The sequence below is a fragment of the Macaca thibetana genome, chromosome 6, assembly GCF_024542745.1.
Source record: "Macaca thibetana thibetana isolate TM-01 chromosome 6, ASM2454274v1, whole genome shotgun sequence".
Classification (NCBI taxonomy): domain Eukaryota; kingdom Metazoa; phylum Chordata; class Mammalia; order Primates; family Cercopithecidae; genus Macaca; species Macaca thibetana.
Window position 1 is genome coordinate 102,699,680 of NC_065583.1, and position 26,261 is coordinate 102,725,940.

Below are 26,261 nucleotides of genomic sequence, written 5' to 3' on the forward strand. Positions count from 1 at the left end.
AACATCCTTAGTTTCAGCAGGGCTGCTGCCAAGAACTAGAGGACGCTAGAAAGAGTTGTCTCAAATGTTTGCTTTTTTACCTTTGGCAAGCATCACCTAGTGGCCCTCATGTCAGTGATTACAGGGTTTGTGTAACATGCCAGGGTTTGGGCCGTGGATAGCAATGTTGTGGAGGGCTGCTCTTGGAAGAACGCCAACCAGCTTCAGTTTTCTGCACTGTAATTATTGCCAGTGATAGCCCAGTGTGGGCTCCCAGGGTCAAGAGGGATAGCATCACCAAGCTCCCCAGAGGGGGCGGGCCCACCTGACAGCCATTAAAAGGCTGATTCCGTGGGCAGGGCCCTTTTTCCAAATTAAGTATTAAGTGAACATTATTTCATCCTTATCCAAAAATGTGCTCAGAGCCTAGACACGTTTTTCCTGCACACCGGCATATGAACTGTGCAACACAGGGTGAGCTCAGTCTTCAGCAAGGCGTTTTGGATGGTGAGGCTTTGTGGTTGGGATTGTACCAAATGCCATGATGGGGGCGGGGGGGCCTTTCTTCTTTCATCCCTCGCCAGAGACTCAGCCTGGGCCGTGCTCATCATCATAATCACAGGCTGAAAAGGAATATTTTGGGTTTAGTTTCCCTTTCTTTTTTTTTTTTTTTTTTTTTTTTTTTTTTACACACAATGCCTATTTATAACCATTTGTTGACAGACTCTACCAATTACTGTAAAAAAACGTGTATTTAGAGAGAGACAGACCAAAAATATGAATTCAATGGTGGCCTTAGTTCTGTATTTGATTAGCATCTGCTAGTGCCAGAACTGGAGATGGCTGGCTGTTGTCACTTTAATTGGAGGATGATTAGAAAAAAATACTTGCTTTTCTTCCAATCTTATCTTTGTTGTTACCAGCTCATCAGATCCACAAGTTCATGTTTATTATGGCCATTATATGTTAAAAGCTCTGTGCATTTTCTGTCTCCACATCATCTGTAACATCCTGTTGCCAAATCAAGTTATCTCCTTTCCTGCTTTCTCATACTTTCCCTCTCTTTGACATTAACCATTTTTTCCATGGAGTGCTTTCCCTGACTTCTGAGGCCTTTTTCTAGTCTAACTCCTCCTTCTCTGTCTTTTAGAGGCTCCTTCCCCTCTGCTTTGCCTTTCAAATGGTGGTTCTTTCCAGAATTCCATCCTCCTCCCTGTTCTCTTCTCAGTCCATGTATTATTTCCACCTCAAATACAGCCAGAAGAAGTGAAGACAAGGCACACAGTTTGGGAGCCCAGGACTTGGCAGTGGACATCGGATATTAGAGAGGGGTTGCCCATAAAGCTATCTTAGGGGCAGCTGAATATACAGGATCTCTGTGACTCCTACCCCTACCCCAAAAAGCAGGATGGCTCATGGGGGCAGCAGAAAGGTGATGGAGCCAGAGAGAGTACGTCAGCTATTGTCCATGGTGGATATCGGGAGAGACAAGCTGAAGAGGTTGAACCTGTTTTGATGGCCAAGGCCAGGAGATGGATGTCAATATCCCTCTGTGAAGTGTAGGAGTGGAGCACCATCGAAGGAGTGATGTGAGAAGGAAGTGAGAAGGCTGGGCTTTGTTTTGTGTGCAGGTTCGCCCGGGCTAGAGGCACCGTGTTTGGATACACAGAAGAACAGTCTGGGTTAGAGATAAGATTCTGGAGTCTAGAATGCCCAGCGAAATGTTGGGCATGGAAACTAAAGGAATGAAAGCATTGAAGAGATGAACAGAGAAAAAAGAATAAGCAAATGAGGCTGAAAAGAATGGCAGGTAGAGGCCGGGCACAGTGGCTCACGCCTGTAATCCCAGCACTTTGGGAGCCCGACGCGGGCGGATCACGAGGTCAAGAGATCGAGACCATCCTGGCCAACATGGTGAAACCCTGTCTCTACTAAAATTACAAAAATTAGCTGGGCGTGGTGGCGGGCGCCTGTAGTCCCAGCTACTCGGCAGGCTGAGGGAGGAGAATCACTTGAACCCAGGAGGCGGAGGTTGCAGTGAGCCGGGATCACGCCACTGCACTCCAGCCTGGTGACAGAGCGAGACTCCGTCAAAAAAAAAAAAAAAAAAAAAAAAAGAATGGCAGGTAGAAATGACGGCTAACCCAGATGGAGCATTTTCTCTGTGCCAGGCGCTACAGTAAGTGCTTTGCATGCATTTTCTCACTTAGAGGCTGAAAAGGGGAAGGATACCTTAGAAAGAAGAAAATTTCAAAAAGAGAGACCCTCCTTCTGCCTTGATCATATTTGTCACTCTTTCTTTACCTGTTGCATTGGCCGTCCATAGGCCCTTCCTGGATCCTCCTGGGGAATTGGTATGTCTTTTGTAATCTCCTAGCGCTTCGTGCATTTGATTTATTCAGACAACAAATGTTTATTCCACTATTTTAGAATTTATGGTGGTTAAATAAAATTATTTTATTATTACCTGCTGGACTCCAGCTTAGTCATTCAAAAGATTTAGTGTCTAACACATATAGTGGTCAACAAAATCGGTTATTTGTTTAGTAAGTAAATGAATAATATGAAATAAGCTATTTTTTCAAGACTCAATTTAAACCAAAGCATGAGAAGAGCTCTTATCAACCTATTTCAGGTATAGATGGCTTAATTTACTACAACAGTCATGAGCTGAGGATTCATTGAATGGTTGTTTTCTGTTGTTTTTGGTTTACACTGCTCAATCGACACTCCGGCTGATGTCAGACATTAACCAATTGTTGAAGTTCCCTGTAACACCAGCACATTCTCTGAATACTTACTATGCACAATGCAATAATGATTAACATTTGAACTCTGTCTAGGCTGAGTACGCCACATCAAAGCTCTTTTTTCACTAGGACTTTTAAAATATCAAATATGAACTGAGTGAGTAGGTGTCAGAGAAATTGACTTTGTAAACTGAAAATCATAAACTTAAGATTCATTTGAAATACGTCATGTGGAGTGCATATATAAAAATTATGAGTATTTTGATTTGTCCCCTGTAGGTAATAAATAACATCTGTAATATTCCTCCTCACCTTTTTCTGATTAGCTTCATGTCTGGCATATTTTTCCCAACACTCCTATTTCGTGTTATAAGAATTTCACCAAGGACAGACAGGATTCTAAGTAAGTAGTGAGGGTGTAATAGAAAACTTGCGGCAATCAGGTTCAAGTTCAGAAATGAGGGAAATATTTAGTGGTGGTCAGGCCTCCCTATTTTACTCTTCTTTGGTACACGCTGGCAGAGCTGCACAGGCCCTGAGGGTGGCAGTGCCTGTGAAAGGCACAGGGTCTGGGGCCCACTATAGTCTAGACCCACAAGCCAGCCCCCACTTCCCCACAGCTGGCGTGGCTCCCAGCCCCCTCACTCCCCACGTGTTCCTGCACCCACATGGGGGCATCCAGCAGAGTGCCCTGGGCCACCAGCATCCCCCTGGGGTCCATGGAGCTGGAGGGACCTCTGGAGACTCCCAAAGGTGAACCAAGGTGGACATTGGCCAGCTCTGCTTTCAGCTGTTTTGTATGATGGGCAGCTGTACAGAGTTTGTTCGGAAGGAAGATTTTGCCCTTAAAAGTTTGAAAACCACTGCCTTAACTGCGTAATTTCAATAACTACTATATGATGATGATGATAATAATAGTAGCTAACATTTATTGAGAGCTTACTCTGTGCCAGGGACAAACTATGGGCTTTCAATGTACTATCTCATTTAATTCTCCCAAAAAAACTCTCAGGTAGTTACTGATTTTATCAGTGAGAAAACAGAGGCAAAGTAAAATGCCCATGGTTACAGAGTTATGAAATAGCAGAACTGGCCCAGTTAGTCTGGCTCCAAAGCCAGGGATCTCAATCTTGCTGCTAATACTGCTATTAATTAGCTCTGGTAAAAGTGAAGAGGCAGCCTGGACAACTGGAAAACAGCAGAGCACATGTTTAGTAAGTGCCTATGAAAGTCAGGCATTAAATGATGCTTGAGCCCCAGTTACTCTGAGCTTCACTCTATCCCTCTTACCCCACTGGCCTCACCTAGTTTTGGAAAAGTTTGACAAGCACTGAGACAGATAAATAAGTGTAAAAAGAAAAAATTGGCTTGTAAATACTCCCCAAATATCCTGCCTGATAAAGCATTCTTCCTCCTCTCCCTCCTTCTCCTTCCTATCACCTCTCCCTTTGCCTTTCTCCCCACTCCACCTCTCTTCTTTGTTTTCTGTTTTCTTTTTGCATCCCTTATCAGTCCTGTCTTCTTTGCCTTGTGTTAGATTCTTTAGGCTCCTATTTCAGGACAGGTCACATCTACTCTTGCTTCTACACTAGGACACACCCTCCCCTCTTACTACTCAGTGTTAGTCCACTGGCCTCAATAAACACTGGATGTTTTTATTTTATTTCATGTTTGTGCAATTGAAGACAATTGAATTCATTCTGTGTTTTTTCTTTTTTCCAAAATGATATATGAATTAGAATCGCCCTTTGAGCCAAGAACCCTGGTGGGTTTTGTTTGTTTTTTTTTTTAACAGGGCCACAAGCCCAGGAATGAAAAATCAGTTCATAAAATTAATAGCAAGCAAATTTAGAATCCACTACAGCACCTATAGCCAGCTTGAAGTAAGCCTGAGAAGCAAACTCTTACAGGATGAGATTGATTCCAGCAGTGTGGTTAGATATTTGGAAATGCCTAAAGAAATGTTTATGCTCAAGTTAAGGTTGCAGCCGAAACCATATAACTTGAGAATTTCTGGGGCCTAAATGTATGGGCTTTACAGAAGGTACTACATTGCTTTGTGCCTGTGCCCAGATCACTCTTCTCCTTTTCTACTTTCCTCCCATGCTGCCCCCAGCACACACATACTTGCCTCATCTCCTCCTAAAAAAATAATAAAAATTGAAATCTTTCTAATGCCTATTCAGCCTTCCAGTTTCATCTAAGACCTCACTTCTTCAGGGATATCTTCTCCTTTCCCTAGACTAATCGAGGTCCCCACCTTGATTAGAGCCCCCATCCCTGACCACAACACCCATCATAATTGATCATCACTGCTTGTCTCCTGGCCTTCCTCCACTTGGCTGTGTGCCCAGCAGCTAGGACTAGTTCAAGAAGTATTTGTGGACGAAGTAAATGAATCTACTCTGGGGAGACCATGGCCACAGGGTCCAGACACTTCTCAGCTCTCTGCTATCTCCTTACTCTTCCTTTCCAGACTCTGATTCCCAAGCAGTTGAGAGGACATCTTTTTGTTTCTTCCATTCTGAAATTCACTGACCAACTGAGTACATCTATGCTCATAAACATTTGATTTAGCTATAAAATCTATTTTACATAAGAATGCCAATTAGAGTAGAAACTTCCTGCTCCTCCCTGTCCCCACTATGTGTAAGATAAGTGTGGAGGTGGGAAAAAGAGCGTCGTCTTCTAAGGGGTGGGAGTTGAATGTCTCCTAGGTGCCCACTGCAGGCAGCATGGAAATAATAGGGTGGGTAGTATAGGAGGCACATTTGAGATCTTTCAAATTGCTCTAGCTGACCATCTGTGGCATGGCTACCTGGTGAGGCAGAAAGTCCTCTGTGGGACTGTCCCAGGGCAATAGCTGTGCAAAGACCATCATGAGTGCAACAGATGCTGCTGAAGATGGTAATTTCAGGCAGCCCATGTTGGGCCAAACAGGAGGCCAGGGCTCAACTGGGCTAGACTAAGGGAACCAAAGATAGGTATGAAAGGGACTGTAGGCTCCAGTGACCCCAAGGCAGAACCAGAATTGGGAATCTCTTATCTCTCTCTGTTTTTACAATTCTGGCCAGACCTGTAGTGTGACATATAGAATTTAGGTGGTGTTACCACATTTTCCCCACATAATTTTCTAACAATACCTTGTTCCCTTGGCAGCTGGTTCAGATTTCACAGTCATAAGAGGGTTGGCCAGTTGATCACACCTTGACTTTGACAGCTGTCAGTCAGAGGCCATAGGTTCAACATATATTGAAATGATTTCTTTCAGTTGGTCAGTCGGTTTTACCTATTTACCTGGGCTTATGGCAACCGCTGTGGAAATTCAGGAGACCTGTGCCACGATCTGTGCACTTGCGGCGCACAGAATGCTCACCACGTGTACAATCTTCTTTCCTCTTCACGCTTGTTCTGTCAGGCAGGCAGTATTTTGGTTCTCATTTTGCATATAAGGAAACAGGAACTCAGAGTGGTTAAATGACTTGGTAAGATAAGAAAAAGAGCTTGTTCTAAAGGCTATTGAAATGCCAGTGATTGATTTCTCTGAGTTACTTTTCAGAACCAGAGAGTGATGGCATAGGGCAAGCTTATTCAAACCCACGGCCCACGGGCTGCATGTGGCCCAGGATGGCTTTGAATGCATAACTTTTCTTTTCTTTTTTTTTGCAACAGAGTCTCACTCTGTTGCCCAGGCTGGAGTGCAGTGGTGCGATCTTGGCTCACGGCAACCTCCACCTCCTAGGTTCAAGTGCTTCTCATGCCTCAGCCTCCTGAGTAGCTGGGATTATAGGCATGCACCATCACACCTGGCTAATTTTTGTATTTTTAGTAGAGACTGGGTTTTACCACAGTGGCCAGGCTGGTCTTGAACTCCTGGCCTCAAATGGTCTGCCCACCTCGGCCTCCCAAAGTGCTGGGATTACAGGCGTGAGCCACTATGCCTGTAAACTGTCTTAAAACATTATGAGCTTTTTCTGTGATTTCTTTTTTTTTTTTTTTTTTTTTTTTTTTAGTTCATCAGCCGTCATTAGTGTTAGTGTATTTTGTGTGTGGCCCAAGACAATTCTTCTTCTTGCAGTGTGGCTCAAGGAAGCCAAAAGATTGGATACGCCTGGCGAACGGCATGCCACCACGCCCTCCAAAACGGCTCTGCATAGCCCCGCTTGCCAGCTGTTAGGGGCTTTTTTCATCTTCAAAAATTAAGCAAAGAGGTTCACTAAAGCATCAGTTCAGAGTGTGGGGCTTCTAGTCAGTGTATTTTAGGGAACTGATTTTAGGGAAAAACTATTTTTAGGTCCACGATGATTTTTAAAAACAAAAATCTAGACAACAGTGCATACGTGCACGTCTGGATATGAAAGCCCTTACCACACAGCAAGATGAGAGGGTGGCCTTGGCCGAAGCCTGCAGTTGTTGGGACATGCAAAACCATGAGCAGACTGGAGATTTAAGCCACATGTGCACCAGCACAGTCGCTCAGACGCAGTCTGGGTACACTGATCTGGAAGGGGGACTCACGGGCTCTGGGTCTCTGACTTGCTGGCACATGAAGGACCTTAATGACTTGAACCTCACTTTGAGTTTGAGATCCTTTGAACTTTTGTTAGAGTGAGACATGAAGAAATGGTCAGCCAATCAGATGTTTAATATAAACTAAACTCTAGCGTAAATAAACTTTAAGAGACACATTTGATTTACATAATAAATAAACAAGCTACTTTTAGGAACTTTTAAGTACAAAAGTTGAAGATAGTTGCTAATTAAACCTAAATCTTGCCTGTACATTAAAAACATACCCAACAAAACTTCCAGATTAGAAAACTCCTCAAGAACCGAATTTCTGGGACAACTGGGGTGTTTTTCTCACTTAGCCCAAGTGAGTAAGTTTTACTCTAAGTAAGTATGCATACATCATTAAGTGTGAAGGTGGCATCACACTGGCAGGGAAAGTCAGATGGGTTATTAGCAGAGAATGAAATTTTACTGATCTTCATAAATTGTAAAATGACCAAAAACAAATAGAACTCAGTAGAAATGAATGCAGGCCAAACAAACCAGACAGAAAAGGGGCTACGAACTAAAAGTGGTAAACTATAGCTTCTACACATAAATCCTTTTTACCCCATCCCTCTTCAAATTCTGGAACATAAATGGGGGAGCAAATATAGACCCTCTCTAAATCCACACACACCAGAGAAGTGCATTTGGTTGTTTTTTTGTTTGGTTTTATTTTGTTTTTTCTGATATAATAGTGATTTTTGCCTCCTTTTCTCCTCTTTGTAATGTCTTGGGTAGAAGAGGTTGTAAAAGAAAATAAAACTATATTATACTGATGATAATAGCTACCATTCAGTGATAGCTATTGACAGATGTTATTATCTGTTTCATAGAGCAAGGATTAAATGAGTTGTACATAGAACAATTAAAGCAGTGTTTTATGTTTATAAGCATGTAGTGTTTAAGTATTAGATGTTATTATCTTCAATGTTGACAATAGTCTTAACAATATACCAGCTATTCTACTAAGCACTCTATATGCCTTATCTCACTTGCTACTGTTATATTAATTTCATAAATAGTAATCTGAGGCAATGCTTGGAGAATGGGGCTTAGGAAGACCCACTGTTGTGACCCTGAAAGAAAGCCGTGCTCGGGATGCTAATGGGGATGGAGGAAAGGGCTGTATGATTGATTCCCATCTGAGGCTTGAGAAGTTTAGAAAGTTGCCTGATTGCACAGGTGGTAATAACATTTACTGTGCACTTTCTATGTTCTGTACTTTGTACTAGACATTTTTACTGTATCGTTGCATTTAGACCTCACAACAATACTGAAACTGAGGCCTAGGGAGGCCAGCTAACACCAAGATCACACAGCCAGTGAGTGATGGAGCTGAGATTCAGACCCAAGCAGTCTGGCTCCAAAAGTGCCTGTTCTATACTACTGTGCACTATGGAGGAGGGCTATACTCCTGGAGAAGGGCTGGTAGGATGCCACTTCAATCATATAGCCCTTTCCTCCATCTCGTTACTATCCCTAGCACTGCTTTCCTTCAGGGTCACAACACTAGGTCTTCCTAAGACCCCATTCACAAATCATGCACAGCTCATTGTACTTGAGCAGCATTTCCGAGAGGAAGTGCCCCTAGACCCTCCCGTTCACCCTCCAGCGCTGCTTGTGCCACCCTCACCTCGCCACCCTGCCAAGCCCTTGCTTGCACACCTCTAGTGCGAGAAAATCACCCTCACCAAGGAAACCCATTCTTTCTGTCTTGGGGAAACTGTCTGGTGGAAACACATTCCTCATATTGACCCAAATGGTGCTATGTGCCTTTAACCTCTCTGTGCCTCAGTTTCTTCATCCGTGGAGCTTTCACGAAGATTAAATTAGACACAAAGTGCTTAAAACAATGCCTAATCTGTATTATGTTTGCTAAATATTAGCTGCTATTACTATTTTATTATTATTTCTCTCTGTGGCTTCCACCCCAAATGCTTTATAGTACAAATTCAGTCCTTCTTGAATTCACTCTTTTTCACCATTTTGTCAGCTGCAGCCTGCCCTCCAGGATACTATGGTGGCCTTTGTGATGACTTTGTAGACTCCCTGCCATTTTACTCCAGTCTGCTGTACATGCATCGTTAAGAACTGCCTTTCTGGGATATTGCTTTTGTACATCATTTCCCTCTTCAGAAGCCAAACTGGTTCTTGTTTGCTTTCATACTTTGGATGGATTATTAGGTTCTCTACTAATTTCTTGCTGATCTGCCCATGCTCTTCTCTCTGGGCATGAAAACTTCCTGTCTTCCATGGACTTTCGTCTTCTTATTTGCAGGTCAGCTCACATATTTATTTTGTTTAAGCATTATGTAGTTAAAAGTCTCAAAGTCTACATACCAAAATGTTAACAGCAACGAATAAATTAACAGGTCATTTTTATTTTCCTTTTCATGTTTTTCTGTATTTTCCAACATATATACAACACACATATAAATTGCGTTGTTATGAAAAATACTGCGTTTCATAAAAGTACAATCATAGACTGTGTGATACAATACTTTCCAAGGTCAAGAGGATGCCCTGTGCAGTCAAGAGAGTAGGATTGCCTTTCATGAAGATCAGAAGTATCTTCAAGCCTCCCTCAGTCCCTTCCCTGTTTGGTGAACCCATTGCCAATCACTAATTAGTATATTTCAAACTATATATATTAGCCATAGACCCTTTCTTCAAACAAAAATGTAGGCCAGGTGTGGTGGCTCACACTTGTAATATCTCAGCACTTTGGGAAGCCAAGGTGGGAGGATGACTTGAGGCCAGGAGTTTCAGACCAGCCTGGTAACCTAGGGAGACAATTACAAAAATCACAGTGGCCTCTTTAAAAAAAAAAAAAAAAAATTAATTAGCTAGGTATGGTAGCACATGCCTGTGGTCCTAACCACTCAGGAGGCTGAGGTAGGAGGATCGCTTGAGCCTAGAAGTTCAAGGCTGCGGTAAGCTGTGCTCTCACCACTGTATTTTAGCCTGGGCGATAGAGTAAGACCTTATCTCAAAAAATAAAAAAATAAAAAAAATTTAAAAAATGTAGACAAGTACAACATATTTAGCAGATACTATAGATTCTTCCTTAAGGAGTTGAACTACTCTGTTGAAATGGAGATGGCGAACCTGGACCCCTAGCCACTAACTCACCATCCTATTTCAAGACAACTTCCAAGTTACTTCCAGAACCTACTTTCAGTCTGGAGAACGCAGTTCTGCACTAAAACCACCAGTCCACCTCATTCTGGTAACAACTCCCAGTTTCTAGGGGTTGCTCAGATAAGGAGTGCTGTAAGTTTACTACATATTATGTAACATATTTCATCCATCCTAAAATTTTCTGCTGATCTCCTTTTTCCCATCCAAAATCAATACACACGGCTAATCCATCTTATATCTGAATACTTCTGTCTGGCCAGAAAGCTTTATTATCTCAGAGGTGGCTTTCGGCTCAGAAGGAAACGAGAAAAATTTGTTTGTTTATACTTCTCTCTTAACTCCCTAGTTTCTGCCCATTCATCAAGCTAATAGATAGAATATTTGGCTCTTCTGATTCACCATCTGAAAGCCTCTGCCCTCTTGGCTTCTGCGACGTCCTGTTTAACTGGTTCACTTCCTCATATTATTTTCTTCTCTGCTCCATTTGCTGTTTTCCTTTGGCCCTCAGTGCTCTGTTTCTGGGCGTCTGCTTTCTTGCCTCCCTCCCTAGACAGCGAATCCACTTCCAGGGTTAAGTGATCACTGCATTGCGGGTGGTGCTTAGTGTGTGCCTCAGTCTTTCAGACAGAGGCCAGTCCTATAGCTCCAATATGTCGTGGAGACATCTACCTTGAGCTCAAGTTAATTCCTAAAGTCGGTGTGTCTCATTCCAGAATCCTATACTCCTCACTATTTCCCATCTCAACATCTCTATTCTGCCAATATCAACACTATTCTCTCAATCACCAAATTCAAAACCTTGGGTTTTATTTATCTTTTATATTCTTTTGCCACCAAATATCTTGGATTTCACCTTGGGAACTTCTCTTAGATGTCTCTGCTCATCACTTCATGTCGTAGAATTCCAGAACACAATGCTTTATTACCACATACAGTTGTTAATCAACAAATATTTCTTAAATCAGAATCTAGTCCAACTCTGTCAAATAAATTTTAAAAGTTTGTTAACATTCTAAGAAACCTCTGCCTCCTGTCTCTGGCCCTGACAGTTTATCCAATACACTGTCAAGTTAATAATGAAAACACCCAGTGTAGCCAAAGCAATCTTGGGAAAAAATGAAATGGGAGGACTCAGGCTTGCTAATTTCTAAGGTTACTAGTAAGCTTGACAAGCCCAGGTAGTGTGGTACTGGCATAAGAATAGACACAGATCAGCTGGGTATGGTGGCTCACACCTGTAATCCCAGCACTTTGGGAGGCTGGATTGCTTGAGGCCAGGAGTTTGAGACCAGCCTGGCCAACATAGTGAGGCCCTGTATCTAGATAGATAGATAGATAGATAGATAGATAGATAGATAGATAGATAGATAGATTTTTTAAAAACTATAGATCAATGGAATGGAATTGAGAGTCCAGAAATAAACCCTCATGCTTATGGTCAATTGGGTTTTGACAAGGATACCAAGACAATTAAAGAGAAAAAGAATACTCTCTCAAACAAATGGTTCTGAGACAACTGAGGTATCTACATACAAAAGGATGAAATTGGGTGGGTATGGTGGCTCATGCCTGTAATCCCAGCACTTTGGAAGGCTGGAGTGAGAGTATTGCTTGAGGCCAGAAGAAAAGCCTGGGGAACGTTGCAAGACCTTCATCTCTATAAAAAATTAGCTGGGCATAATGGCATGTGCCTGTAGCCCCAGCTATTCTGGAGGCTGAGGTGAGAGGATCGCTTGAACCTAGGAGTTTAAGGCTGCAGTGAGCTAAAGCTAAGATTACACAGCCTGAGTGACAGAGTGAGATCCTGTCTCTAAAAAAAATAAAATTGAGAATGTGATACAGAACACATTTCAGCCATTTTTTAATGCTCCGCAGTTACTCAAAAGGTTAAACATAGACTTGCCATATAACTCAGCAATTCTACTTCTAGTTATATACCCAAAAGAAGTGAAGGCATACATCCACACTGAAATTGTACATGAATGTTCATGGCAGCATTACTCATAGTAGCCAAAAAGTATAAACTAAGAAGTGTCCATTAATTGATGAATAAAGAAAATGTGGTATATTTTTGGCAATATACAGGAATGAAAGGAATATTATTATTTAAAAAGAATGAAGTACTGATACGTGCTACAAAATGGATGAACCTTGAGAACATTATGCCAAGTGATAGAAGCCAGATACAAAAGGCCACATAGTGTCTGATCCTATTTATATAAAATGTCCAGAATAGGTAAATCCAAAACACAAAATGGGTTAAGGGTTGGCTAGGGCTTCAGGGTGTGGGAGTAAATGGGGATTAACTGCTAATGGTGCAGGGTTTCTTTCTGGGGTGATAAAAATGTTCTAAAATATGTTACAGTGATGGTTATGCAACTTTGTGAATATATCATACTAAAAACCATGGAATTTTACACTAAAAATGGATGAATTTGATCATGCATGAACTATATGATACACTCTTTAAAAAATATATTTAAATTCCTCTTATGTCTCCATATTGATTAGAAGGAAAAGTTGCCAGCTCTCTGACCCTTGTTCTGTGGCCACATCTCCCTCTGACCATAATCAAGAAGTACTCCCTGCATTTATGAATTCATGTCATCAGATCGGGCCCACCCAGATAAATCTGAGATAATCCCCACATCTTACAGGTCTTACCTATAATCATATCTGCAGAGTCCCTTTTGGCATGGAAGGTAACGTATTCATAGGTTCTGGGAGATTAGGATGTTAACATTGTGGGGAACCGTTATCCTGCGTATCACACCCTGTTTTATACTTCTTTCTATTGCATAAGAGTCTCACACATGTTGACAGATGGATGGAAAAAATATATTATGCAAGTACTAACAGCAGCCACAATGGCAGCTAAAACTGGGTTATCTATACATCAGACAAAGTCGATTTAAAGGAGGAAAGCATTATTAGAATTAAAGAGGGAGTTTTCAAAATAATTATCAGTCATAGGAGAGATTTTTAACATACCTCTCTCAGTAAATGATAAAACAAGCAGATAAACAAAAATGACCATAAAGATCTAAAAGATTTGAAAACCATAGTTAACAAACTTGACCTGAGTGATATACAGAGCATTGAGATCAACAATTTCAGACTACATATTTTTTACATTGGTGCTTGGATAATTCATAGTATTAAATGTATGTATTGGAAATGAAAATGTTGAGTATCTGTTCTTCAAAAGGTTATAAAAAGAATAACAAATTAAGCCCAAAGAAACTAAAGGGAGGGAAATAATAAAGATAAAAGAAGTTAATGAAATAGAAAACAAACATACTACAGGTAGGATCTACAAGGCCAAAAGTTTGTTGTTTGAAAGGACTAATAAAATCGGGCTGGGTGCGGTGACTCAACGCCTTTAATCCCAGCACTTTGGGAGGCCAAGGCGGGCAGATATGAGGTCAGGAGTTCCAGACCAGCCTGGCCAACATGGTGAAACCCTATCTCTACTAAAAATACAAAAAATTAGCTGGGCATGGTGGCACACGCCTGTAATCCCAGCTACTCGGGAGGCTGAGGCAGGAGAATTGCTTGAACTCGGGAGGCAGAGATTGCAGTGAGCCAAGATCGCGCCACTGCACTCCAGCCTGGGCAACAGAGCAAGACTCCATATAAAAAAACAAAAAACAAAACACTAATAACTAATAAAAAACACTAGGAAAATATATCTTGGAAAAAATGAGAAGCATGAGTTGCCAATATCAGGAATAAATAGGCAATATTACTACAGATGCTCCAAAACTTCGCGTGTATTACGCAAATTCCTAATAAAATTCAAGTTATCAAAACTGACACAGGGAGAAACAGAAGATCTGAATGGTCCTATACCTGCTCAGGAAATTAAATCAATGATTTCAAACCTTCCCACAAAGAAAACTCTAGGCCTAGATGGCTTTACCAACAAACACTTTTTTATGGATGAATAGTATTCCATTGTGTCTATATACCACATTTTCTTTATCCATTCATCTATTGATGGACACTTAGGTTGATTCCATATCTTGACTATTGTAAATAGTGCTGCAATAAACATGGGGTGCAGGTATCCCTTTGGTATACTGATTTCCTTTCCTTTGGATAAATACCTAGTGATGGGATTACTGCACTGTATGTTAGTTCTATTTTTAATTTGTTGAGGAACCTCCATACTGTCTTCTATAATACCTTTACTTATTTACACTCCCACCAACAGCACACACATACATTTTTAAAGCATAAAATAGTACTATTTATTATCCCTTGGCACATATGTATTCTGCATTTTAAAATGGCTGGAGGATGGACTGAAGTCACAATAGTAGCAGCTTCTAGAGGAGTAAATGAAAGGACAGGGTTTGAGGATAGGAACAAAGGAGACTTCCACTTCTTTTTTATTGTCCAGTTTCTTTTATTTTTTTTTTAAAAAAAGCAAACATGGCAAAATGTTAACGTCTGTTCATTTTGGGTGATGGCTCATAGGGTGTTAGTCATGTTATTCTTTGTAATTTTCCCTTTGTTTAATTTCTCAAAATGAAAACAATAAAGTCAAGATAATAGTATCTTTCATAGTTTAGTCTTAGGCTTATTTATTGTTTAGGTATTTTATGTTCCTGTTTGTTTTAAGAAAAAAAATGTGTATAAATATACGTATAGATGAGATAGTTAAATTTCCTTTTTTTGTTTATGTTCACAAAACATGCTTGTTTTATTTAACATTCTTTGGTATCAAAATGTGGCCTTCATACAAACTTGTGAGGAGTAAACCATGAGGGTTCACGGTTTTACCGCAGTCTGTATGTTAGCAACCACTTCCTGTGATAGTCATCATCATGCACCTCAAGTACTAGAAGCATCTGTTTGTATTGGAGCCAAAATATCCACAAGCAGAGAAATAAGAAGTCAAAAATATTTTCCTCTTTGGTGCTAAAGATTTGCTGCTGTGTGATTGTTGAGACTGAAGCTCTGAAAGCACCAGTGTTTGCTGGATCTGTCTCCAGCTTGTCTCTACAAGGTCATTTCCAAACGACTGTCAAAAGAATGGCATGTCCCACCTTTTCCACCACCGACACACCCGCATGAAAACCCCAGGAGCACAGAAGCCCTGCTTGGGTGAGGATGAGGGCTCTCTCAAAGTCTATTATCAAAGGAAGGCAGACAGATGGGTTAACCACTCCAGTGGAGTCTATACATTTACAGACATTTCACATATTATGACAATTAATTATTAGGCTGGTGGTTCAGCAACCTTTCGACGTGATCCCAAGATGATTGCCATGACCATATTTGCAAAGCTAACAGATAAATGTGGGCTTAAAACAGACTATATGTTATTCACTCCTACCATATGCATAGGTAGGCGTGAGGTGAGGGCCCTCGTGGACCCACCAGGGTCTTCCGCAAGAGTAGAACTCTCTCCTTGTTCACTCCTTTCATAATCAGGCAAAGGAGGAAGTTATTCAAAAGGAGGAACTGAGCATGCTCAACCCAGACCCTTTTTGCTGGGTCCAATTTCCAGCCAGCCTGTCACCTGGATATATGTAAGCGCTCTGGTCTGCTCTCAGTTGTGTGCTCTAAGGGAAGCCAATGGGTGTTCAGCAAGATCAACGATGAGGGTTAAGTCTTTCTAAGTCAAGGATCAATTACAAACAAGATCACTCTGCCACAGATCTGAAGCCATATTCTCTCCAATCGATTTTGTCAGTAACAAAAGCAATGTTTTTTGTTCCATCTGTTTATCCTCTACCTCTTAATTCGTTTCAAACTTAAGAGGGGGTAGAGATTAGTAATTGCTCCCCACAAAAGCAAAAAACCAACCTGATGATAAATTAATATAAGATCTCAAACATGATAAATTAATATAATCCATGATACCAGCCAAAAATTTGTATACCACATTTATTCTTACCCCCATAGTTATCCTATCTGAATAGTTAACTGAGCACTGCTCACTTTTAGATTTCGTAAGAGTTGTTAAAAAATAAATCTTTGTACTCTATCATGGCATGCATGAACTCTCATAGCTTGAAATGACTGCATTAAAATGCACATTTTATAATTTCTTATACTATTTACGTAAGTATAAGCACACACAGAAAATGTATTTAAATTTTTAACAGCCAAAAACAAAAACCAAAAAAAAAGTCACCCTGCTGTAACAGAACACTGTTCTGCATATGGCTAGCTGTACATTGGCAGAACATAGCGATTTTAAGGATGAATTAGTGTTGTAATCTCTTTGGGATTTTCTTTATATTTGCGGTGGTTTATGACTGACATTTCATGTAACTATAGCTTTCTGTTTGGGTTTAATAAAAGATTCATTTCTGTGGCAAGATACACATTTGCACTCCAGCGTTGAATAAAAGCTACTGTTCTGCAAGAGTATAAAATGCTGATTTATAACGACACGTTCCAATAACAGCGATCTAAGTCTTTCAAACTATTTCTTCCCAGGTCCCGGGAACAGCATGGCTCCAGCAAAGGATGACTCTTCTCTTCCAGAATATTCAGCCTTTAACACATCTGTCCATGCTGCAATTAGACATGGAAATTGGAAACTCCTCACGGGCTACCCAGGTAGAGTGCTTAGCTTAGCAAACTTCGCTTCCCGGGGTAGACAAAGCAGGGCTGTGTCCTAGGGCAGTATCTCCAGTCTGTCTGCACTCCTGGGATTTTATTCCCACTGCCATTTCTCTGGAAAGAGAGGACATTATCACTCTTGTTCTAACCATTTCCCACCTCTTCCTCTGTGGCTCCTCCTCAAGGCTCCTAAGCCCTACCACTCACCTCACTTTGCTCAGATACCTGAAATCTTAACTTGTCTTTCTAATCTTTCATGATCCCTCCTGATGTATGTCCTAGAAAGACAACTATTTATTCAGGGTTTTCTTTTCCCACTTTTAAGACTGCCTGTTCCCAGTTACAGTTTCCATTGTTGTCATGGTGCAAGTAAGCTTTCCCAATGGATCATCAAGGAGAAGCTTACCAAAGTAACAACTGCCTTTTGCAAAACGTATCTCTGGGGCTGCTGAATGAGGAAATTATAAGAAGGAATGGTTTAACCTACTCATCCTAACAAACAAAAAAAAAAAAAAGAGAGAGAGAATTAACTGTAGCAGGGGTGAAAGGAATAAATGTCACTCTTATGCTTCATGGAAAATACAGATTTGAAATATGTGTGGCTATCAAGCACAACACATTTAGCTAGCAAAGACAGTCTCTGAGAGCTACACCCTCAACCAGTGGTATAGCTGGGGAAGGAGGTTGCTCCCTTGATTATATTCTCTAAGAGTAACATCTTTTCAATACTTTTAAAATATGTGGGATGATGGTTAAGCCTGTGATGTAATTAATCAATGTTTCCAATGAGAACATTCTTGGCATTTGCAATAAGACAAGTCTTTTTTGACCGGGGTTGTCCCATGTATTGCAAGACATTAACATCACTAGCTCATGCCCACTAAATGCCAGCAGCACCCCATGCCCCAGTCCTTGTGACAAGGACATACACACATGCACACACATTTCTGGGTGTCCTTGCTTGTGAAGCAGTGAGACATGTCTAGTTAAAGCACCAGAAGTCAAGTCTGAGAAGCATCTAGAGACAGCATGTAGGGCCACATCTTTTTGTGTGTCCACACCCACGACCCAGTGCAGCCTTGGCCTCAGACTCCTTCCCTGAGATTAGAACCTGCCTCTGTGTTTCTCCCTCAGTAAACTGTTTTGTTTTCTTTGCTAGGCTGTGGTTACTGGTTCCCTCCACCGTCTCAATACAATGTTTCTGAGATACCCTCATCAGACCCACCAACCAAGACCCTCTGGCTCTTTGATATTGATCGGGACCCTGAAGAAAGACATGACCTGTCCAGAGAATATCCTCACATCGTCACAAAGCTCCTGTCCCGCCTACAGTTCTACCATAAACACTCAGTGCCCGTGTACTTCCCTGCACAGGACCCCCGCTGTGACCCCAAGGCCACTGGGGTGTGGGGCCCTTGGATGTAGGATTTCAGGGAGGCTCGAAAACCTTTCAATTGGAAGTTGGACCTCAGACCTTTCCTCATGACTCTTGTCTCATTTGTTATCCCAACCTGAGTTCACTTGGCCCTTCTCTTGCTCTTAAACCACACCGAGGTGTCTAATTTCAACCCCTAATGCATTTAAGAAGCTGATAAAATCTGCAGCACTCCTGCTGTTGGCTGGAGCATGTGTCTAGAGGTGGGGGTGGCTGGGTTTATCCCGCTTTCCTAAGCTGTGGGACAGCTGGGAACTTAACTTGAAATAGGAAGTTCTCACTGAGTCCTGGAGGCTGGAACAGCTGGCTCTTTTAGCCTCACAAGTCAGACGTTCGATTCCCGTCTGCCAATAGCCGGTTTTATTGGAGTGAATCACATTTCTTACACAAAGGCAGCAGACAGGTATTAATGGTTCTGTTGGCCAAGGCTTCTCCCTGTCGGTGAAGGATCATGTTCAGGCACTCCATGTGAACCACCCCTCTTGGTTCGCCCCTTACTCAGCTTCTCTCATCACAGAGCATAAAGCCCATCTTGTTGTTCAGGTCAACAGCAAAATGCCTCCACCTTGATTGTGGCTTTTACAATAAAGAAATGTGTTTTTATCCTAATTTATTTTTCCCTAACCATTGCTCACTCTGTCTAGACTTCCTGCCACTTCCAGTTCTTCTGTGGCTTTTCCTGCCTTTCCTTTTGACCTCACTGTCCTATCCCTGGGAAGGCCACTTTGCTTCGCTACCTAAGCACCCCTGATTTCTGGAACGCTCCTGAGCCCTGTCTTACTTTTGCCGCTAGGGCTGAAGCTAGAGGCCTCCCTGTAATAGGCGGTGGAGTTGCTCTGTGAGGATGTTCATGGTAGACACCAAGAGGGCTGGGTGGTAGATGCTTGGCTCATGGCATCTGTTCAGTGAGGCTTTTCCTATGTTGCATGGAGTTAGTCATCGTGATTGTGGCTTTATCTCATAATGTATTAAGACTTGCACTGCTATTTACTAGCAGTGAGAAGAAACCTCAGGAAACAATATGAAAAAGCAAGCGGCCAGTGTCTGGGATACTGGGCCTTGGTAAAGCAGAGGAGGGCACACCCACAGTCCTCTTTTTCTCTGTTTTGCTGCTTGTATTGAGGTTCTGGGGTCTGGGAAAGAGGATGCACAGTTTGACCTGCAGCTCTTTCTCAATCCCACTAATGTCTTACTAATGTGGAACAGCCCATAGTAGCTCAAGAGTGTCAAACCCAGGTAAATATGTGCAAAAATGATATTCTTTTCTGCATTCGCCCCACCATTTTGTTCACCAATGCTTGGAACACTGCCTGAAGGCACTCAATACATTTTTTAAGTTTTATTTTATTTTTAATTTTTTGTATCTTTTTGAGACAGGATCTCACTCTGTCACCCAGGTTGGAGTACAGTGGTACAGTCACAACTCCCTGTAGCCTCGAACTCCTGGGCTCAAGTGATTCTCCCACCTCAGGCACCCAAATAGCTGGGACTACAGGCATATACCACCACACCCAGCTAATTTTATTTTTCGAAAAGACAAGGTTCCCTATGTTGCCCAGCTGGTCTTAAACTCCTGGGCTCCAGCAATTCTCCCATCTTGGCCTCCCAAAGTGCTGGGATTACAGGCATGAGCCACCATGCCTGGCCTCATTTTTTAAAACAAATGAATAAATGGACAAATGAGTAAATGAGAAAGTCTCACACCATGAAAGATGCTAGTCCAATGAGCTGAATATGGAGGTGATATAAATGTCTTCCAACTGTTGATTTTCGGTTCTCAAACTGCCCCTCCTGGGGTAGGAGCATAATCTACATCACTGGGCAGTCACAGGACACTCTACAGCAAGGTTGTAGCGTCCTCTCCAGTGCGGGGAGAAAAGGAACTGTGCCTACCAGAGGTACTCTCTTGTCAGCAATTTCCATTTCTATTCTTTATGGGACACTAGCAACTAAAAGCAACAAATAATCTGATATAGGTCCCTGTATAGTCATCCTTCAATTCAGTAGCAATATTTTCTGGTCACTACTAACCTGTATTGTATTAAAATGAGACTATTGGAAGGAAATGGTGCTAGAACTAATAACATCTCTTACCAACCTTTACCCAACTCCTGGGTTGGCGAACAGCTGGCCAAATTGCCATCACCTCCCACTTGGAAGCGTATGGCTGATAGCATGAAATAACTGAGCCCAGATGTTCCTTTTGCATCCTCCGAATCCCAAGGCTGGGTGTAGGTAGCTGTTGGAGGCCATTGCTACAGGGCACCTATCTGTTATTGCTGCCATCCTCCCAGCAGCTATCTCCAGTTCTAGTTCCTTGGTTGCTGGACACAATGGGGGATGTTCTGCACCCAGTGGACTTCAAAAGAGTTTTGAAGACTAATTTTTGGTAAAACAAGTACTTGAGATTTTGGTTTATCCATAGTAGAATGTATCTCATTAGATTCTCTGATCCTATGTAAGAATGTGAAAAGATTGATATACTGTTGTTAGAAATATTGTTATTTCTTTCCAATTTTTTTTTTGTTTGTTTTTGTTTTTGTTTTTGAGATGGGGTCTTGCTGTGTCATCCAGGCTGGAGTGCAGTGATGCAATCTCCACTCACTGTAGCCTCTAACTCCCAGGTTCAAGTTATTCTCCTTCCTCAGCCTCCCCAGTAGCTGGATTACAGGCATACACCACCACGCCTGGCTATGTTTTGTGTTTTTAGTAGAGATGAGGTTTCACCGTGTTGGCCAGGCTGGTCTCAAACTCCTGACCTCAAGTGATCCACCCACTTCGGCTTCCTAAAGCACTGGGATTACAGGTGTGAGCCACCGTGCCCGGCACATTTTTTTACCTCTACAGAAGGTTTTGCTTATTTAATTGTGAGCTCATTTTTCTTTGTTACTACATGATTGTTCCAGATTTGGGAGACAAAATAAAATTAATCTTTTCAAATGTGTCAGCCATTGTATGGGGCTTCCATTTGGGGTGATGAGAAAGTTCTGGAACTAGATAGTGGTCATGGTTATACAACAGCATAAATGCAATTACTGCCACTGAATTGTATATTTTAAAGTGGTTAAAATGGTAAGTTTTATGTTTTATTACAGTTTTTAAAATGTGTCAACCAACTTTATGGTACATAAATTATATCTCAGTAAAGCTGTTAAATAAATAAATATAGTAAAAATTTTAGAACTAAAAAAAGTGTCAGTCATTGCCCTACGAATATAAACTATAAAATAAGGTATTAGAGGGAGGTCAAGGAAGGGTAGGAGTGAAAACAAAGTGACACTGAGAGAGAGTATTAGCTCTCTATTGCTGCGTAACAAATTACCGCAAAACTTAGCAGCTTAAAACAATAACCGTTTATTACTTCACACATTCTATGAGGTAAGGACACTGGGAGTGTTTTACCCAGTGGTTCTGGCTCAGAGTCTTTCACGAGATTGTAGTCAAGCAGGCCTGTGGTCATCCCAAGACTTGAGTGGGGCTGCAGGCTCCACTTTTAAGTTGACTCATTCACAAGGCTCTTGGCTGGAGGCCTGAGCTCCTTGCCACATGGGCATCTCCACAGGCTGCTTGAATGTCCTCACATATGGCAGTTAGCTTCCTCCAGGGCAAGTAAGCAGGGAGCCACAGGGCCTTTCATGACCTAGTCTCTAGAGGTGTACACTGTCACTTCTACCATTTTTCTGTTTGTTAGAAATGAGTCACTAAGGCCAGCCCATATTCTAGGGGAGGAAAATCTTACTTTTCAAAGCGAGTGTCAGATTGGTGGACTTATTTCACACCACATCAGAGGAAAATGGTCTCGTTTAGCCTCCTGGGGAATAGATTGTCAAGTCTACATGCATTTATCAAATGCTGCTATTTGAAAAGAGATAGTAGAAAAAGCATTCAACTTTGCTATTTAGCGGTATACTAACCATGAACAAATCACTTCATCCTCTCTGTGCCTTGGTTTTTTTCCTGGTAAAGTGATGGGTTGAATTGGATAATTGCTAAAGTCTCATATCCTTAGTGTCCAGAACAATGCCTGGCACATAGATTCTCTGTAAATGTTGGTTGATTGGCTCTCAAATGACTGAAATCCAGTGTGAGGATGTGAAATAATACTGTGCTAAAAAATAGCCTGAGATTTTCCAAACTCATTTTCTAAAAGTATTCTAATAAAAGCTGCTAATTTTTTTGAGTGCTTACTATATGCCAGGCATTGTATTAGCTGCTTTAAACAGACTATCTTGTTTAATATAATTTTTTTCTTTTCCCTTTTTTTTTTTTTGAGACGGGTCTTGCTCTGTCGCCCAGGCTGGTCTCAAACTCCTGCACTCAAGAAATCCTCCCACCTCGACCTCCCAAAGTGCTGGGATTGTAGGTGTGAGCCACTATACTCAGCCTTTAATGTAATTTTTAAACAACCAGGAATAATGCTTACATTCATTCAGTCTTAATTGTAAAAGGCTTACTTGGTTTTCATCTTTTCCATTTTTTCAATAGCCAATCTTTGTTCAAGTGTAAAATGATTTATGTCAAGAAAATAACCAAAATGGGCTTGTAAACATAAACATTTGTAAATAAATGTTTATTCATTTATTCATTTTAAATGATGCAGAGAAATTCACTATTTGAAGAAACCTTTTTGTAAATCTTTTTTGTGAATGCAAATTTTGGCTTTTGTATTTACAAAACCTAAATATATTGACTTAGGTTTCCTAAATGGAGGTTTTGCTGCCCAGGTTTTCCTGCAGAAGGATTCATACCCATGTATCAGGTGCTGGGGAGGAGGTATAGTGACCAGAGAAATGATACAAACAAAACTAAAGGCATGGCGCCTGCCCCTAATAGGTTTACAACCTAATTCTATTATATAAAGTTATTTTCAGCTTAAGTGTTTTTAAGAAAATTGGCCAGGTGCAGTGGCTCACACCTGTAATCCCAACATTTGGGGAGGCTGAGGAGGGAGGATTGCTTAAGCCAAGGAGTTCAAAACCAGCCTGGGCAACATAGTGAACCTCCACCATCTCTACAAAAAATTTAAGAATTAGCGGGGCATGGCAGTGCACGCCTGTAGTACCAGCTACTTGGGAGGCTGAGGTGGGATGATTGCCTGGGAGGTCGAGGTTGCAGTGAGCCATGATCACACCACTGCACTCCAGCCTGGGTAACAGAGTGAGACCCTGTCTCAAAAAAAAATAAAAATAAAATGCCAGCTCTATTAGTCCAGGTTCTCTAGAGGGACAAGACTAATAGGATAGATGGATATATGAAAGGGAGTTTATTAGGAGAATTGAGTCACGTGATCACAAGATTACGTCCCACAATATGCTGTCTGTAAGCTGAGGAGCAAGGAAGCCAGTCCGAGTCCCAAAACCTCAAAAGTAGGGAAGCCAAGAGCCTCTGGCAAACCACAGGTATAGGTCCGAGAGTCCAAAAGCTGAAGAACTTGGAGTCTGATGTTTGAGGGCAGGAAGCATCCAGCATGGGAGAAAGATGGAGGCCAGAAGACATAGCCAGTCTAGTCCTTCCACGTTCCTTTGCCTGCTTTTATCCTAGCTGCTGGCAGCTGATTAGATGGCACCCACCAGATTGAGCGTGGGCCTGCCTCTCCCAGTCCACTGACTCAAATGTTAACCTCCTTTGGAACCAACCTCACAGACACATGCAGGAACCATACTTTGCATGCTTCAATCCAGTCAAGTTGATACTCAATATTAACCATCATACTGGCCGATACCAGATATATTGAAATAATTATTATCCTTTGCAGTGACCACTTAAACTTTAAAACCTATTTTTCGTTCAAGTAGAGAATAGTCACATTGTGTATAGATTGGTTTCCGCTGAAAAACCAGCCTGTTCACCCTGACCATCCCTGCTACCCAGGTGGATTCAGATGGTATAGAAGTAACCACCACATCTCTTGTTCCTTTGCCCTGGTGCCACGGGAGCCACCGCCAGGATGGCAGAAGAGGAGAGCGGCAACTCCCTGGGCCTGACGTCAGGGATTTGTGGCCATCAGGAAGCTGGAGGGATGTTTTCATTCTCAAACCAATTCACCAACATCACCAGTCATTGATTGCACTTCAGATATTGCATTTAATCACCTTTATTACTTTTGTGACAACAGAGATAATACATATTACTATTACAATTTTTAAAAATATAGGAAACATAACAGAAAATTAAACAATCCATAAACCACCACCGGAGACAGCCGTCGTGAACCTTCTTTTACACCCCTGTAACAAGACAGTAATCAAGTGGTCCCTTCGCAGGTTGGTTTTCAATCCCACTGTGCCCAGCTGAGCCCTCTTAGAGATTCAAGATGGTAGATAAATAAAATGTCAGTCTTTAGGAAATCTTCATTTTAATCTCGTTAATGAGGTCCAGATGTTCCCAGGATATTGACTCCAAAGGGCGGTGGTTTCACACTCACCCCACCCTGTGCTCACTCTCCCCCACCGGCCTCAGGAGGGGGCCTGGACACCAAGAGGCCAGTGTCTGATCAGTCAGGCCAGCAAGGAAGGGACTCTGCCTCTAGTGCAGACCAGAGCCTTGCAGAGCCAGACAGAGGAGATAAACACACACTCTCCTTCCTCGGGAAAACAGGTAAACAAGATTTACTGGGCTTTTATTTGCATTAAATGAATCGAAGTTTAGATTTGGCCTTTATGTCAACATTTTATAGGTGAAATCATTCAAGCCCACGCTGTAACATGCACTGGGTGAAGATAAGGGCACCCAAGCCCGGCCAGACCCCAACAGGGGGTGAGGGGGCATTTGAGGAGCCCCTGCTCCCAGGATGCTCACTTGCAGTGGAGTACAAACATGAGGCTTGAACGGGGGCGAGAGGGAGGACCCAGGACGGTGGGAAAGCAGAGGGGCTCACCAGTCAGAGGAACGCTGCGTGATGCCCAGCAAGGAAACCCACATTGTCTTAATTTTTGGTTTTTGTTTGCTTGTTTTTCTTTTGTTTTGTTTTGTTTTTGAGACGGAGTCTCGCTCTGTCGCCCAGGCTGGGTACAGTGGCGCGATCTTGGCTCACTGCCAGCTCCATCTCCCGGGTTCACGCCATTCTCCTGGCCTCGGCCTCCCGAGTAGCTGGGACTACAGGCGCCCGCCACCTCGCCCGGCTAGTTTTTTGTATTTTTAGTAGAGACGGGGTTTCGCCGTGTTAGCCAGGATGGTCTCTATCTCCTGACCTCGTGATCCGCCCACCTCGGCCTCCCAAAGTGCTGTGATTACAGGCGTGAGCCATCGCGCCCAGCCTGTTTTTGCTTTTCACCCACATGAGAGCTGTGAATTCTTTCTGTATAAAGTATTTCTAAAGGCAAAACCTTTGATTAGCATGTACTCTGGATCTGTTGGGGAAGCAGCTGGTTTGGTTTGAAAAGGTTATTTGGACCGGGCGCGGTGGCTCACACCAGTAGTTCCAGCACTTTGGGAGGACGAGGCGGGAAGATCATTTGCAACCAGGAGTTTGAAACCAGCCTGGGCAACATGGCGAAACCCTATCTCTACAAAAAATATATGTTTAAAAATTAGCCGGGGCCGGGCGCGGTGGCTCAAGCCTGTAATCCCAGCACTTTGGGAGGCCGAGACGGGCGGATCACGAGGTCAGGAGATCGAGACCATCCTGGGTAACCCGGTGAAACCCCGTCTCTACTAAAAAATACAAAAACTAGCGGGGTGAGGTGGCGAGGTCCTGTAGTCCCAGCTACTCGGGAGGCTGAGGCAGGAGAATGGCGTAAACCCAGGAGGCGGAGTTTGCAGTGAGCTGAGATCCGGCCGCTGTACTCCAGCCTGGGTGACAGAGCGAGACTCCATCT

At 42.3% G+C, this 26,261-nt stretch overlaps 1 protein-coding gene across 1 annotated transcript in view; it reads left to right on the plus strand.

The window, feature by feature from the left end:
- ARSB (arylsulfatase B) overlaps window positions 1–21,636 on the plus strand; it is a 194,276-nt gene extending 172,640 nt beyond the window's left edge. Inside the window, exons 7-8 of the mRNA XM_050795673.1 lie at window positions 16,884–17,006; window positions 18,169–21,636. Of these exons, the coding sequence (XP_050651630.1) occupies window positions 16,884–17,006; window positions 18,169–18,434 (389 nt within the window). The 3' untranslated portion in view covers window positions 18,435–21,636. The remainder of the gene's footprint in view (window positions 1–16,883; window positions 17,007–18,168) is intronic.
- The last annotated feature ends 4,625 nt before the right edge of the window (window positions 21,637–26,261 follow it).